Source organism: Simochromis diagramma, unplaced genomic scaffold (genome assembly GCF_900408965.1).
Source record: "Simochromis diagramma unplaced genomic scaffold, fSimDia1.1 OVJJ01000746.1, whole genome shotgun sequence".
In the NCBI taxonomy this organism is placed as follows: Eukaryota; Metazoa; Chordata; class Actinopteri; order Cichliformes; family Cichlidae; genus Simochromis; species Simochromis diagramma.
In genome coordinates this window covers 204,908-221,361 of record NW_024386757.1, presented here as the reverse complement: position 1 = coordinate 221,361, position 16,454 = coordinate 204,908, and the positions used below count along the sequence as shown (strand labels likewise).

The following is a 16,454-nucleotide window of genomic DNA, read 5'->3' as shown; positions in this document are numbered from 1 at the left end:
GAGTGAACATAAAGTGGCAGGTAATTTCAAATGGGTCATTGCATTTTTTCATGTTGAGAAGGTAGACTGTGCTATTGAAAGGTTGCATGAAAATACTTTGCAGGTTACTGCACAATAAACAGGTTAGTTTGCTGTACTGTGACAGATTCAAAGTAAAGAATAGTGTGTCGGACTGGTGCACAGCAGTTGTGGTGCTCATGGTCAGTTAGGTACATAAAGGCTAGCAGGGATTAAGTTGAAGTTAAACTGATGATGTTGAGATTCATTCAGTAAATTCAGAATCAGAATACTTTGATAATTCCTAAGGAAATTATGTGGGTTACTGATTCTCCAAGATAACAACAGTAACAGACTGAACTAATGAAATAATACAATATATTACAGTAAGAAATATAAGAAATAGCTCTAATATATATACAAATAGCTCAATTATAAATATCCAGAATATTACAGAGATTAAATATATAACAGACATTTACTCTAAACTGTAAAACGTTGTTATTTGTTATTTTACTGTAGAACATATGCAAAAGAGTGTGTAACTATTGCACTGTGTACTGTGCATTAGATGGAGGAGTTGTACAGAGATATTCACATGCAGGAATGATTTCCTGTGATGTTGAGTGGTGCATTATGGGTAATCTAAGTCTCCCACTGAACATGCTCCTGTGACTGGCCAGCACATCATGGAGCGAGTCGGAGGTATTGTCCAACATTGTCCTTGTCTTGGACAACATCTGCGTCTCCGAGTCCAGCTCCGTCCCCACAACATTACTGGCCTTGTCGTCAGTTTATTGAGTCTGTTGGCATCTGCAACCCTCAACCTGCTGCTCCAGCATGCAACAGCATAGAGGATGGCAGCGGCCACAACAGACTGATAGAAAATCCTGAGCACTGTCCAAAAGATGTTCAAAGTCCTCAGAGACGACTCTGGCCCTTCCTGTAGAGTGCAGTGGTGTTTTTAACCCAGTCCAGTTCATTATCTATGTGTACTCTGAAGTATTTATAGTCCTCCACAATGTCTACATCGATCCCCTGGATTAAAACAGGGGTCACGGGTTTCCTGGTCCTCCTAAAGTCCGCAGTCAAGTCTTTGGTCATTGTCACATTGAGCTGCAGATGAATCTGCTCGTGCTATCTTCAGAAAACTTCTGAAGGTGGCAGGTCTCTGTGCAGTGGCTGAAGTCTGTGGTGTAGTGGGTGAAGAGGAAGGGGGAGAGGATGGTCCCTTGTGGTGCCCTTGTGTTGCTGAAAAGTTTGTCAGAAACACAATGTTGAAGATGCACACATTGTGGTTTTCCTGTTAGATAATCAACAATCCAGGACACAAGAGACACATCCACCTACATCGCTGTCAGCTTATCACCCAGAAGGGTTAGTCTGATGGCATTGAATGCACTGGAAAAGTTGAAAAACATGACCCTCACAGTGCTCGCTGGCTGGTCCAGATGGGTGTAGACACGACTGAGTAGGTAGATGATGGTGTCCTCAGCTCCTCTGAAGTGAAGGGGATCCTGATGTGGTCTGACTATAGGTCGCTGGTCAAGGATGAGTCTTTCCAAGGTCTTCATGATGTGGGAAGTCAGTGCCACAGGCCTGTAATCCTGGGGCCACTGGAACGTGGCGTCTTTGGTACAGGGACGAGGCATGACATCTTCCACAGCACTGGGACCCTCTGCAGACTCAGACTCAACATGAACAGTTTATGAAAGACTCGACAAAGCCTTGAGGACATGAGGACTCACCCCGTCTGGTCCAGCAAACTTGCCTGAGTGGAGTCTCCTCATTTGCCTCTGAACCTGGTCGTTAGTGTGATAGGTGGGGGAGGGGTGTCAGGACTCTTACAGGAGGCAACGGTGCAGTGTTGAGAGGGAGGGAGAGAGAGTGGTGTGGCTACAGGTAAGTCAGTAGGGGGCTGAGCATTCACTGCAGTGTTGAATCTGTTGAAAAGCACATTCAACTCGTTGGCTCTGTCCTCACCACCCCCAGCTCCCCTGCTGTTGGATGGCTTGAATCCAGTGATTGTCTTTGTAACAAACCCACAGCAGACCCGGGTGCACCTTCATGCTTTGCAGCATCATTTATTTGCTGGTTGCTGTATACACACAGTTGGCTGCAGCTCTCTTTCGCTGCCAGCCACACACACTGACAACAACAACAGTACTGCAGGGCCCAGTACCATATTTAAGTGATTGCGGATGCCGTGCAGGTACGTCCACCTTCCCTGCATGACACCGCAGGCTATGCCCCACCACAGTCTTCATGCCACTCCACACCTCTCTCATGCTGTTCTGCTGTTCTATTATTCAACCTTACCAGCTGTAGAGTGTATAATATAAAGCATAAACAGTGTACTGTCCGTGTAGAGGATGGAAATCAGCCAGGACACCTCATGAAACATCTGCTCATATCTTGTTCAGTTCAGTTGTGTAAATCCTCAAAGAGCACTGAACATCCCTGTCCCTTTCACAGCTGGGGTTCCGTTCTGCCAAGACGAGCCATCGGAGTCTAACCACTAAATACATCTGTCTAACTTCTGTTCATCAATAAATCAATTCATTCTTTTAATTACATGTTCTTATTGAACTGATTTTAACAAATCTGCTTTAACCTCTTCCCTGCTCATTTTCCTGTTTATAGGCAAAATCAGCCACTACAATGCAGGCAACAGAAAACAGAGCTATGTTTTTATTTTGTTCCACTTAACTGATTCAAGCTGAGGACCTGTATTAGAATTAAAATTTAGACTGAAATAAAGTTGGTATTCTTATATACTAATGTTATTTTATCATGGCATTAATATAGCACAGGATTCAGTTAGTTGTGCATAAAAATAGGTGGTAAAAATGTTCTTCAAGGAGCTACTTTACTTTCTTACTCTGAGTACATTTCAGAGCCGATAGTTTTTCATACTTGAGTAAAGAAGTTGAAATAGTACTTCAACTTTTTACTGGAGTATTTTTAACACTAGTATCTGCACTTCTACTTAAGTACAGAATGTATGTACTTTTGGCACCACTTCAGATTTGTTTGTTTATATCTGAAGGTCCAGCTGTCCCTGTTGGGGTGGACGTTCAGGTGGAGAGTTTGGACAGCATATCAGAGGTAGACATGGTAAGTATTTTAAATGCATTAAATGTAAATTTGCATTACACAAAATGTAGCTTAACAACTATTTGGATAAAGTACCTGTAAGGCTGAATGTTTAATTGACACTGAAGTTTAAGAGATATGCAAAATTGACTGTGTTATCAGACATGTGACCCCATTCATTTAGAATACTGGAATAGTGATTATGGAAACTGCTGGTTCTTGTAGTGCACCCAGCATCTCGTCACCTAAATTTGTGGCACAAACACAAAACACTGCCAGTGACTTGGACATCAAAATTTCCAGAGCTGGTAGGAGACTGCTGTAGTAATGTCCAGATGTCTGGAGCTATATAAATAAGTGGTTTCATTACTGCAATGAAGGAAGTGTGAAACACAACAGGTTATGGCAATAATCCCAACAGTCCACTTGGTACCTCAATTAGACACACAGCATAAGTATCATGTGCAGCCAGGGGCAAATTTTCAACCATGCCATAATCTTGCTAAGCAGTTCTTAGTGCCTAAAAATGAAACTAATCACACAACATAACACAAATTTCCCAGGACACAAACCAAACTGTCCCGTCTCATCAACGTCCCGTGTTACAATGTGGACTTTAAACAGAGGGTCATTATCTGTGAGCACCCAAGCTTAACATGACTTGTGTGTCAAGCCTTGGAATTGGGGTAGATTTTATCTGCCAGTGCTTAATAAATATAGCATTGTCCAAGTCTAATTTATGAGAGACCATGGCTAAAATATGCTAAGTGTAGGTAGAACAGGGCTGGCATTTTTACTCTTACATAAACTGCTGATCAGTAAAACATCCTTCAATAACTACTCCTTCATTAGGCTTAAGGTACTGGCTCAAAATGGGTATGTTTTAAATTTTTGTAATTAATTGTAATAAAAATTAATTAGGTGACACTAACACTTTGTGACAACCAACCTTGCTTTGGGGTTGGTTGTCCCCAGAGTTATCAATGAGATATCAGTAAAAATTGTGATTTTTTTTCTGATATCATCTGAGAGCCCAGCTTTGGCACACACATTGACACATCAAAGCCATTCTTCCTTGGGCCAGCTACTGATATAAGGCTCAACACAAACCAAGCTGTTCTGTTCAGTGGAGGTGGGAGGAGCCAGGTACTCCTGTAACGCAGATAAGGTTGGAAGACAAACGTTGGGCAAACTCAAATTCCTGAAGATATCTCTATTTATTGGGTAGATGCCACTTACCCTGAACGATACTGGATGTTGGTAGGGGGTGCAGCTATTGGGAAGGAAATGGCCACAATCCTTAGAATAACATTTGGCAGCATCCAGGCATCACGGGCAGAGTTGACATACTTTTTAAAAGATCCATATTTTGACCCGTCCATGGGATTGAGTTTACGTGAGCAATTTGGAGGGAATAAAGGATATGATGCCCCCCCTCCCCACCTTCTGCTTCGTTCCACAAGTTATTCAATTCAAATCTGTATTTCAACATGATCTGCTCCTGGTTGTCAAAGAACATGCCAGCATTCTCCCTGTTGAAACTTGTAGTGCGTGCCAAGCTTGTGGTCTGTGGTGATCAAATGGCAAGAGTAGGGCAGTGTTTGAGGAAGCAACTAAACCAGTCTGCCTCGGCTTGACTGGTTTTATTCCAGGGCTTTGAGATTGTGACTTTCTGTGCCACTGCAATGTTGTATACACACTTATGGACTTTTTGTTGGTGCAAAGTCATATTAAATATCAGAGGCCTTAATGGTGGAGCTTTCCAGTAGTTTTTCTTGATTAGTGCCGACAAACTGACAATTGTTTATGTGCCAACTTGCACATATGAAATGGTTTAATTCACTTCTTCTCGGTAGATGTTTTTTGGTAGTAACAGGTCAGTGTTCTGTAGTTCAATTCAATATTATATATATAGGACCAAACTGATCCTAACCATGGCTTTACCTTATTATTAAGTGTCTAATACTGCCAAAGCTCTTAATAACAAAAACTGAAAACACACACAACAACACATGAAATTACTCTGAATACCTCCTCAACTCGGTCTATTTTTGTTTTACAAAATGATCGCTGTAAAATGGACAGCTCGTAATGGTTAAATATGTGATATCAACAAAGTTTCACAGTGCCTTCTAGTGTGGCGGTAATAAACAACGTGCCAACCAGCCCAAATCTGTCCTACACACTGAAAACAGTCTGAAGTACACAAGGCAAAAACTGTTTGTCAGGATTAATTTCAGCTGTATCTTTGGAGGTGTGTGAGTTTAAACTGCTGTGCAGAAAGTATTGTTGGTATTTGCAAAGAGAACATGGACAACTGTGTGTAAGAAATGGAAACTGGATTTTTTTAAACTGACCATATTGCACAAGCATTTCTGCAAATTAGTTACTCACTGCTAATTGTGCCAGTTTTCAATGCTAAAAAGGCACGTCTTAATTTTTGAGCTTGATATTGCAGCAGTTACTGCTGTGTGGAAGAGGCATTGCAAAGGTTTAAGAGTGCATGCTTTGAAGAGTTAGACATTTCTCCAATTTATTTGGAATGTCAGATGAAGATGTTATAAAAGAAAATGGATTACCAAACTTCCTGATTTAAAAATTTCTCATTTAACTTAGAGATGACCTCCAACCAAAACAATACCAGCAGCAGTAAAACTTGTCCTGGTGGTAAATTTCATTGTTTGTGACCTTATGCTAAATAATGCGGCTCTTGGCATGTCATTTTGAACTAAAACTGACCGCGCTTGTGTGTCACTTCACAATTTTAACAAACGGAGTCATTTTAGTCTCTGGGCCAGGGACAAGTTACTGCCCCAAGTGGAGTTTAAGTATCTCAGAGTCTTATTCATGAGTCAGGGAAGAAGGAAGTGGGAGAATAACAGATGGATTGGGACTATGGCTACTGTGATGCAGATGCTGCATTGGTCCGCTGTGATAAAGAGCATAATAACAAAGATTTACCAGTCAGTCTGCACTCTGATCCCTCAGCTGTGATCATACCTGGGTACTACCTGGGTGAGGTGTTTTGGGCATGTCCTACTAGAATAAGGGCACGGGACAGACCCAGGACATGCTGAAGGAATTCAATTTCTCAGCTAGCCTGGGAATGCCTCTGTGAGCGGGAGATGAGCGGGAGGAGGTGACTGGGGAGAGGGAGGTCTGGGTGTCCTTGCAACCCAGCCTGGATGAGTGGAAGAACATGAATGGATGGATGTAGTCACTGTCTGTCGTGTTTCATGTATATCACTGAACCCACTGTTAGACAACATAATATACTGTATATTTCTGGCCAGAGTTTACTTTTCATTGCTTAATGCAAGCCATTCAGTGTGCTTTAATGACAGCCATAAAGACAGAAAACATGCTCTGTAATACTCCAGCAGTTGCTGTCTAACACTCACTGTTATTAGGTAGCATTAGACACTAAATTATACCAGACTGTAGCAACAAAAACCCTCAGCACAGTATTCAGTGACATGAGAAAATGTGCTATTTTGTTTCTGTTAAATCCAATTTTTAATAAATAAAAGACAGAAAATTCAATTTATTCTTACAAAGCAGTTTTGCTTTTGACAGAGATATATAAAAAAAAAACCATGAAGCAAAATTTTACATGACCCAGTATACCAGTATATGGGTTATTAAAACCATTAACTTGAAATATGCAAGAATACATACTTTAGATCTTTAAAGGTGGAATCATCTCTGATTAGTAGACATAAGTTATTAATCATGTGAAAGTCTCAGACATGCCCTTAAACTGGTCTTATGCAACATCAAAGGTACTTGTTCACTTGGTGCCAAGAGTACATGTTGCTACAGTCATTAGTCATTATAAATCCGTTGTTATATAATTGTAATACTATGAGAACAGGACAAAAGATTATCTGTGGTGTGGAGGGGGGCATGCACGGGCATAACCATTCCTGCCTGCAGAGCAACGTAGAGGATGAAGGAGGAAAAAAACGAGGGTATTCTAGGACCAAATGAAGCCTGTGGACTGTACTTGGTTAACATATGTTCAGCATTTTGGCTTACTGTACATTTATCTGTAAACAACTTCAATAATCCAGCAGCCACTGGCTGCAGTGATGTAATCCCAGGAAAAATTAAATAAATTAGGGATAGCAAGACCCTTTCATCCCGATGCTGTCTTCTTTCTCCCATTATCTCAGGACTTCACCATGACTCTGTACCTGAGGCACTACTGGAAAGATGAAAGGCTGGCATTCCCAAGCGCTACAAACAAAAGCATGACCTTTGATGGTCGCCTGGTGAAGAAAATATGGGTACCTGATGTGTTCTTTGTCCATTCCAAGAGGTCCTTCATCCACGACACCACTACTGACAACATCATGTTAAGGGTCTTCCCAGATGGTCATGTTCTGTACAGTCTGAGGTGAAGACAGGAAACAAATGCCTTGCAAGAAAGGGCCACCTGTCTAGAGTTACTAAGGTTTATATTCTGCTTTAATTCCACAGAGTAACAGTTACTGCAGCTTGCAACATGGATTTTAGTCGTTTCCCTCTGGACTCACAGACATGTACACTGGAGCTGGAGAGTTGTAAGTATTCTTAGACCATGAGACTCCTTCTTGTGCTGCTATGCAGTGGGGGAAATAATAATTTTATCCCCTGCTAAATCTCTAAGTTCACTCACAAAGAAATTAACAGTTTGAGAATGTCAACCAAAAATCCAAACCAAAAGTGGAGACTGGCTAGGCACCTCCATGATGTTAATTTGCTTCTTCTTTAGCCACTCCTTTGTTGCCTTGTGGTGTGGTTTAGGTGACTGTCATGCTAGAAGGACGGTGTCATCCAAGATTTGCGGTGTCAATGCAGTGAAGTCGTCATCTACCTTAGCAGAAAAAAGTCACGCAACATGATGTTTCCACATCTGTGTTTAACTGTGGGGAGGAGACTTTGGGTCATTCCCAGCATTTCTCTTTGCAAACACGGCTGATACCAAAGAACTCGATTTTGGTTTTATCTGACCACAGCGCTTTCTCCCCCGCCTTCTCTGAATCGTTTAGATGTTCATGGCCAAATTAAGGCGGGTCTACACAGATGCCTTCTTGAGCGGGGAGACCTTTTAGGTGCTGTAAAATTTCAGTCCATTACAGTGTAGTGTATTATACTAATGGTATTCTTGCTGACTGTGATCCCAACTGCCTTCAGATCGTTAACAGACTCCTCCCGTGTAGTTTTAGGCCGATCCACCACCTTTGTCATAATCGTCTTCACCCCATAAAGTAAAATCTTGCATTGAGCTCCACTCTTCCATTTTCGAATAATTGCATCAACAAGTGTCACCTTCGCACCAAGTTTCTTGCTGATGGTCTTGTAGCCCTCTATAACATCATGCAGATCTACAGCCTTGTTCTTCATATCCTTTGACAGCTCTTTGGTCTTGCCAGCTTTTTGGTTGATATTCTGTCTTTCTTCATTAAAAAGACAACCATAAAAATTAGAGACTGTTTATTTTTGTGTAAATGAGCAAACCTACAACAAAAAGGGGCTTTGGTTACTAAATTATGAATTGATTATTAGTATTAGTATTAGTTTAGTTCTTATTTGAAACTCAGCCATCAGCAGAATACAAGCTTTTATTGAATTTATGAATTTGCTCTGTTTGCTTATCCAGGTCCAGCTATGTTCATTCAGATGACTGCTGTTTCCATTCCTACTTTCTGTCCTGCAGATGCTTACACAGATGAGGACCTGATGCTTTATTGGAAAAGTGGCGATGAGTCCCTGAGCACAGATGACAGGATTTCTCTGTCTCAGTTCCTGATTCAGAAGTTTCACACTACCTCCAGGCTGGCTTTCTACAGCAGCACAGGTTGAGAAGGAAAACAAACCCAGATTTCACTTACACATACATATTTTGTGTAATACTAGATTGGTCACTATTACAACTGCTCCACAAAAACCAAAGATTTAGGGGAAATAATCTGAAGTTGTTGTAAACTACCATATATGAAAGTCCTGTTTTAGCATCAACATTATGATTATCTGGGAGAGATTCTAGAGTTAATTTCATGTTTAATCAGTAAACTAAGCCAAACTAAGTTGGGAGAGGTTTACATATTTCCTCTGATGTCTGCTGATGGCTCAGCCAGATCCAGTTATTACAGTCAGAAGTCATCCTGCTGACTGAGCTGAACCTCAGTGGGGCAAGTTAAAAAAAAAAAATCCCAAAACATGTTCATAGAGTGGAGGGAAAAAAACTCTTTGATTCCTTGCTAAATTTGTCAGTTTGAAGACTTACAAAGAAATAAAAAAAATATCTTATTTTTATGGTAGTTTCATTTAATGAAGAGCCAGAATATCAACAGAAAGATAAATAAACAGTGCAACACAATGCAAACATAACAAAGTTATAAATTAATTTGGATGTCTCTGAGTAAAATACATAGGTAAGTAATAAGTAGATCCCTTAAAACCCAGCCAGATTTCTGGTTCCCACAGGTAGGCTGTGTGCCCATGTGGCAAACAGATTAGAGTGGCTATCCATCAGTACATTAGTACAAGTGCATTTGCCTTGTCAAACCTAAAAATACAAATTTATATGTTAAAACTTACCAAAGTAGAGCAATTTTCATCTCAGACAGTTCTGTCAAAAAGTCCTAGTCTATCAATTGATATGTACATCTGGCCCTTACATTACTGCCATCTTGTGGCCACAGTCAGATATTGCAGCTGGAAGCTGTGCATATTTCATCTCGTAGCAAAGTGTGTCTCTGTCTCTTAGGGCATGTCCATCTCCCAGTAACAATGACTGGAGCTGGCTAGGCTGAGAGGCCAGCAGCTTTATTCTGGTGGTTTGCACATGTGCATTGTGGATAAATCTCTGGTCTTTGAGTGTAAACTGATGAGAGAGGAGCACGCGAGGCAAGCTGCCATTAGCTCAGCTTTTAGTTCAATTAAGTTTTATTTCTATAGTCCAAAATCCCAACAACAGTTGCCTCAAGGAACTTAAGACTTTTGCTGCTCTTAGATCAATTTCAATGTGTTATGGAAACTCAGCTAGCATTAGCAAGTAAATAAGATTCAGTGATTTAGCAGCAGAACAGATAAGTTTGCAGTTGCTAACCACCTTCATTCAAATCAATTCAATTCAATTTCATTTATACAGCACCAAATCACAATAACAGTCGCCTCAAGGCGCTTTGCATTGTAAGGTAGACCCTTCAATAATACATATAGAGAAAAACCCAACAATCATATGACTCCCTATGAGCAAGCACTTTGGTGACAGTGGGAAGGAAAAACTCCCTTTTAACAGGAAGAAACCTCCAGCAGAACCAGGCTCAGGGAGGGGCGGGGCCATCTGCTGCACTAGTTCTGGAGAGGGAAGGAAGACAGGAAAAAAGACATGCTGTGGAAGAGAGCCAGAGACTAATAACAAGCATGATTCAATGCCTAGAGGCCTATTAACACATAGTGAAAGGTGACTGAAGAAGAAATACTAGGTTCTAGGTTCTAGGTTCTTTATTATTTGTCACATGCATAGTTATACAAGTATAACACACAGTGAAATGTAACCTGACACGCTCCTCGACATGTGCACAAATTGGGGGGGGGCGTAGAGGAAGAACATATATATATATATATATATATATATACACATATAGTATATACACTGGGTGAATGTGCAGTAGTAGCAGCAAGCAGGTGAATTCTGTACATTAATATGAATAGATATCTGACTATTTTACAGGATAGACAATATAAACATATTTAAAATTAAAGGAATTGAAATGTACATTGTGCCTTGGTTTAGTGTCTGGAAGAGTCCTGACTCAGTCAATTATAGATGATGTGAGAGGGCGGGTGTGTGTGTTTAGGGCCCGGATGGCTTGGGGATAGAAGCTCCTCTTGAGTCTCTCTGTCCTTGCCCGGAAGATGCGGAACCTTCTACCAGATTGCAGAAGTTGGAACAGTTTGTTGCCAGGATGGGACGGGTCCTTCAGTATCTGCGCTGCTCTAGTCCGGCATCTCCTGGTGTAGGTGTCCTGAAGCGGGGGGAGAGCAATCCTGCAGCAGCGTTCTGCTGTACGGATCACTCTCTGGAGAGCTTTTTGGTCCTTCACACAGCTGTTCCCGAACCACGATGTCATGTTCTGTGTGAGATGCTCTCCACAGCGCCTGTATAGAAAATCCTGAGGATCTTTGGAGAGACCCTGAACTTCCTCAGTTGTCGTAGGTGATACAGGCGCTGCCTAGCCTTTTTGGTCTGGACCTGAATGTGGGCAGACCATGTCAGGTCTGAGAAGATGTGGACACCAAGATACTTGAAGGACTGCACCCTCTCCACTGGAGCTCCATTGATGATGATGGGCTTGTAGTCTCTTTGCTGACCCCTTCTGAAGTCCACCACCAGCTCCTTGGTCTTGCTGACGTTCAGCTGGAGGTGGTTGTCCTGGCACCACGATGCCAGATTCTTCACTTCATCCATGTAGGCCGCCTCATCGTTGTTGGAGATGGCACCCAACACCACTGTGTCGTCAGCAAACTTCACAATGGTGTTGGAGCCATGGGTGGCCACACAGTCTGAAGTGTAGAGGGAGTAGAGCAGTGGCGAGAGGACACATCCCTGAGGTGCTCCTGTGTTGATGGTGATGCTGTTGGAGAAGCACCTGCCCACCCTCACCACCTGAGTTCTGCCAGTGAGGAAGTCCAACACCCATGCACACAGACGGCTGTTAAGTCCCAGATCCCTCAGCTTTGTGAACAGTCTGCAGGGCACTATTGTGTTAAATGCTGAACTGTAATCAACAAACAGCATTCGCACATAGTTACCCTGTTTCTTGTCCACGTGGCTGAGAGTGGTGTGTAGGACGTGGGCGATGGCATCCTCTGTGGATCTGTTGGATCTGTAGGCGAACTGCAGTGGATCTGTGGTGTCTGGGATGGAGGAGGAGATGATGTTCTTCAGCAGCCTCTCAAACACCTTCATTACTACCGAGGTCAGTGCAACTGGCCGGTAATCGTTCAGGGATGAGGGTTTGCTGTTCTTGGGCACAGGGATGATGGTGGATCTTTTGAAGCATGTGGGGACCACAGACTTCGCCAGGGACTCGTTGAAGATGTAAGTGAACACACCTGCTAGCTGGTCAGCACAGCAGCGCAGCAGACGGCCGGTGATGCCGTCTGGCCCCGCCGCTTTCCTTGTGTTCACTCTCCTCAGTGCCGCTCGGACGTCATGCTCCGCGATGCTGGTCACCGGTCTCTCGCTGATGACGTCACTGTCCTCGGTAGTCAGGCGGTAGATAGCATTAGCCGCCTGGCTAACCTCGAAACGGGCGTAGAACCGATTCAGCTCGTTGGTGAATGCAGAGTCGGCGTTGATCGGCACAGTGTCCCTGGCTTTGTAGTCTGTAATGGTGCGTAGTCCGTGCCACATACTCCGTGTGTTGCCCTGGTGGAAGCGGGACTCCACACGTTCCCGGTACCTGCGTTTGGCATCTCTCACCGCGCGCCGCACGCCGTATGAGGCCGCTTTGTAGGCGCTCATATCGCCAGTGGCGAGACCTGCGTTGTAGGAGGCGGTCCTGGCGTTTACTGCAGTGCGGATCGATCTGTCCATCCACGGTTTCTGGTTTGGGAATGTGGTGACTCTCGCAGTGGGGATAATCTCCTCCGCTAGCATATTGACGAAGCATACTGCTACTTCCGTAAACTCGTTGATGTCGACTGCGCATGCTCTGAACATGTCCCAGTCTACGTCGTTGAGTGCGTCCTGTAGCGTAGCTTCTGATTGGGCAGTCCACCGTTTTACTTCCTTCGTGGTCACGTCTTCCCTCCGTATGCTTTGTTTATACTGGGGAATGAGGAAGATGGCGTTGTGGTCAGACTTCCCAAAAGCCGGGTGTGAGACAGCTTTGTAGCCCTGCTTGTATGGCGTGTAGCAGTGATCCAAAATCCGATCCCCTCTCGTTGGACACGAGACATGCTGGTAAAAGTTTGGCATGACTTGTCTGAGGTTCGCTTTGTTAAAGTCTCCTGCTACAATGAGGGCTGCGCCCGGGTCCTTGTTTTGAAGCGAGCTCAGCACATCATGTAATTCGGACAAAGCCATACCTGTGTCCGCTTGGGGTGGGATGTCGACCGCCGTGGCGATGACTGAGGTGAACTCACGGGGCAGATAGAAAGGGCGGCACTTAATGCTCAGGAACTCCAGATGTGGCGAGCAGCCGCTGGAGAGAGTAGAAATGCTCCTGGCATCACACCACTTTCTGTTTACCATGAAACACACTCCTCCACCTTTGGTTTTGTTTGACTCTGCCGTTCTGTCCGCGCGGAGCACAAAGAATGAATCCGACAGAGTTACGGCCTGGTCCGGCACGGTGGGGGACAGCCATGTCTCCGTGAAGCACTGAATGTTGCAGTCCCTCATGTCACGTTGGAAGGTGACCCTTGCTCTTAGGTCGTCGAGCTTGTTCTCCATGGATTGTACAGTAGGATACTGGGCAGTGGTGCGCGATGCGCCTGCTGTCTCAGTCTGTTCCTAATACCAGCGCGTTTTCCCCGGCGCTTCTTTGTTCTGCGCCTCGGATGAGCGGCCCGTCCTTTGTTGTTCTCCGCGCCGCGTAGAATCTCTGGCGGCCAGGAAGGGTCAGGTTTAAAAGTGTCCAAGATTAGATGTGCAACCTTGGCACCGATGTTTACAAGTGATCCGCTGTCGTATACTATAAGACTAGAGGATTTTGGGATGTAAACCAGAGCAAAAAATAAGTAAAAAACAAGAAAAGTGGATAGTCGGAGCGGAGCGGTCAGGAAGGCGTCTGGACGTGGCCGCGCCATCTTGCATATTCTTGCATACTCAGTGCATCATGGGAATCCCCCAGCAGCCTACACCTATTGCAGCATAACTAAGGGAGGATTCAGGGTCACCTGGTCCAGCCCTAACTATATGCTTTCGCAAAAAGGAAAGTTTGAAGCCTAATCTTAAAAGTAGAGATAGTGTCTGTCTCCTGAATCCAAACTGGAAGCTGGTTCCATAGAAGAGGAGCCTGAAAACTGAAGGCTCTGAGTCCCATTCTACTTCTAAATAACCACCTTGCCTAACATGTATGATGCAGAGAAGATGGACTGTGATAAAGTTGCTAATAATCATCTCTGCTTGCCTTTATGTAAACGCCACCACACAACACTGCAATCAATCAATTAATTACAGAAACTCCTCTTTTCAACTTGTTATGTTTATAAAGCACATGAGAAGAAGCAATTTCTTCCATTCCAACCTAAGGAAAGAGCAAATAGCTTTCAAGAGCTTTTAATTGTTAATTGATTGTTAATTTCCTCATGTTCTGTCATTTTTACCTTGTTTTTTTCTGTTTTACCTCTAACACATAAAGCGAAAAGTATATTGTGTTTTACTTATTCCTCACTTATTCTATCTCCAGGTTGGTACAACCGTCTGTACATCAACTTCACGCTGCGGCGTCACATCTTCTTTTTTCTACTGCAGACCTACTTCCCTGCTACTCTAATGGTGATGCTGTCCTGGGTGTCCTTCTGGATTGACCGCAGGGCTGTCCCTGCCAGAGTCTCATTAGGTAAGAGGATCTGCATCATTGTAACTGTTGCCTGCTAAAACTGAATATGTTTCCTAAGGACATCAGATGTGAAAATGTGAAAATGGAAATCAGTTAGCTCTTTTTGGCCATTAAAATGACCTTCTGTTGTAGTTCATTGACTGCTGCGCTAACAAGACCTTGTATGCTCTTCAGGTATAACTACGGTGCTCACCATGTCCACCATCATTACTGGAGTGAATGCTTCCATGCCCAGGGTCTCCTACATCAAAGCTGTGGACATTTACCTCTGGGTCAGTTTTGTCTTCGTCTTCCTGTCTGTGCTAGAATACGCTGCCGTAAACTACCTGACAACTTTGAGGGATGGGAAAGACCGCAAACTCAGAGAAAAGGTTAAGGAACAGGTACAGGCACCTTTTTCAAAACTCACACATCTCAAACTAGTGATCAAACCTTTTTAATTATGATTCCTTTTGTCTATTTCACCTAGTCCCAGACACTCCCTTGCACATGTGGCATGCCCCATACCAAGACCATGATGCTTGATGGGACATACAGTGAGGAAGATGCCAACAGTCTGGCGGGATACACAAGAGCCTCGATGGTTGCCGAGGACATATCAGATAAACAGGAACAGATGGTAGTGCATCTGTCTTTGGACAACGAGTCCACTGGCACCAAGAAGAAGGGCATCCGTGGCTTCCGGATCATTCAGAACACCCACGCCATTGACACATATTCTCGTATGATTTTCCCAGGCTCATATATCCTCTTCAACCTGATCTACTGGTGTGTGTACTGTTGAGAATTTTAGCTCAAATTGTAGTAGTGAAAGAAAATTACTGTGAAACCGTTCTGTTGGACGTAAGCCTGAGGTTTACCTGTTCAAGTTTGCCAGGATGGCCTATCAAAGACATCTGGGAGTGAATACTACATCTACCCATTTCATTGTTGGACATTCGATATAGCTTATTTTTTAATTTTTATTAATGAATCCTTTATTTATCCAGGTAAAAATCTCACTGAGATTCAAAACTCATTTCCAAGAAAGACCTGGCATCATGGCAGCAAAAGACCTGTTCCTGCCTCACAAGCTAATATGTCTATGTCTATATGTCTATGTCCAAGTCACGCTGAGAGAAAACTCATGGGGCTGGTTGCACATTCACTCTAATACAGCGGTCCCCAGCCCCCGAGCCACGGTCCGGTGCCGTGAGCCGTTTGGTACCGGGCCGCAAGAGTTGAGGCTCGGGTGTGAAATTTATGGTCTTCAGGGCTTTTATCGGTTTTTATTGTTATTTTTTATAGTTAACTCGGTTTCCCTGGGTCTTTTCCCGTGTGTTATGAATAAATCTTTTTTTTTTTGGTACCGGTACCGGTTTTATTTTGTTGTATTTATCTGCAACACCTTAAAGGCCAGTCCGTGAAAATATTGTCAGACATAAACCGGTCCGTGGCGCAAAAAAGGTCGGGGACCGCTGCTCTAATAAACAGGTTAATCATGAGCCTAAAAAGCTTGCTACAGCACCCTAAGGGTAACAGTGGTGATACTTTTGGCTCTTTCACAAAGATGTCAGTTTCCTGGATACATTCTTGTTTGCATCTTGTTCTGTTTTATGGTAACTTCAGCAGAAAGTTTCATCTACAATCTCTCACCACTGAATTTTGTCCTTGTTGGTCTTTCAGTAATATACAGTTTCAGCTTAATAAATAGAATTTAGCTCAGTTTACAAGTTTACAAATAATCTAAGTGGTTTATTCCACCTCAAATGTTCATTTGGACTTTTTAAAACAGACTGTTTTCACAGCAGGTATTTT

The 16,454-nt window shown here is 43.3% G+C and overlaps 1 protein-coding gene across 2 annotated transcripts in view; it reads left to right on the top strand.

The window, feature by feature from the left end:
- The window catches only part of LOC120730229 (gamma-aminobutyric acid receptor subunit rho-2-like), a 28,141-nt gene extending 12,188 nt beyond the window's left edge, over positions 1-15,953 (top strand). Inside the window, exons 1-8 of one of the 2 annotated variants that reach the window (XM_040026485.1) lie at positions 1,214-1,452; positions 1,509-3,114; positions 7,269-7,492; positions 7,576-7,658; positions 8,795-8,935; positions 14,505-14,657; positions 14,832-15,040; positions 15,127-15,953. In XM_040026485.1, the coding sequence (XP_039882419.1) occupies positions 2,998-3,114; positions 7,269-7,492; positions 7,576-7,658; positions 8,795-8,935; positions 14,505-14,657; positions 14,832-15,040; positions 15,127-15,441 (1,242 nt within the window). In that variant the 5' untranslated portion in view covers positions 1,214-1,452; positions 1,509-2,997 and the 3' untranslated portion in view covers positions 15,442-15,953. Of the gene's footprint in view, positions 1-1,213; positions 1,453-1,508; positions 3,115-7,268; positions 7,493-7,575; positions 7,659-8,794; positions 8,936-14,504; positions 14,658-14,831; positions 15,041-15,126 lie in introns of those variants that run through there. The other variant, XM_040026475.1, reaches the window with a different exon arrangement.
- The last annotated feature ends 501 nt before the right edge of the window (positions 15,954-16,454 follow it).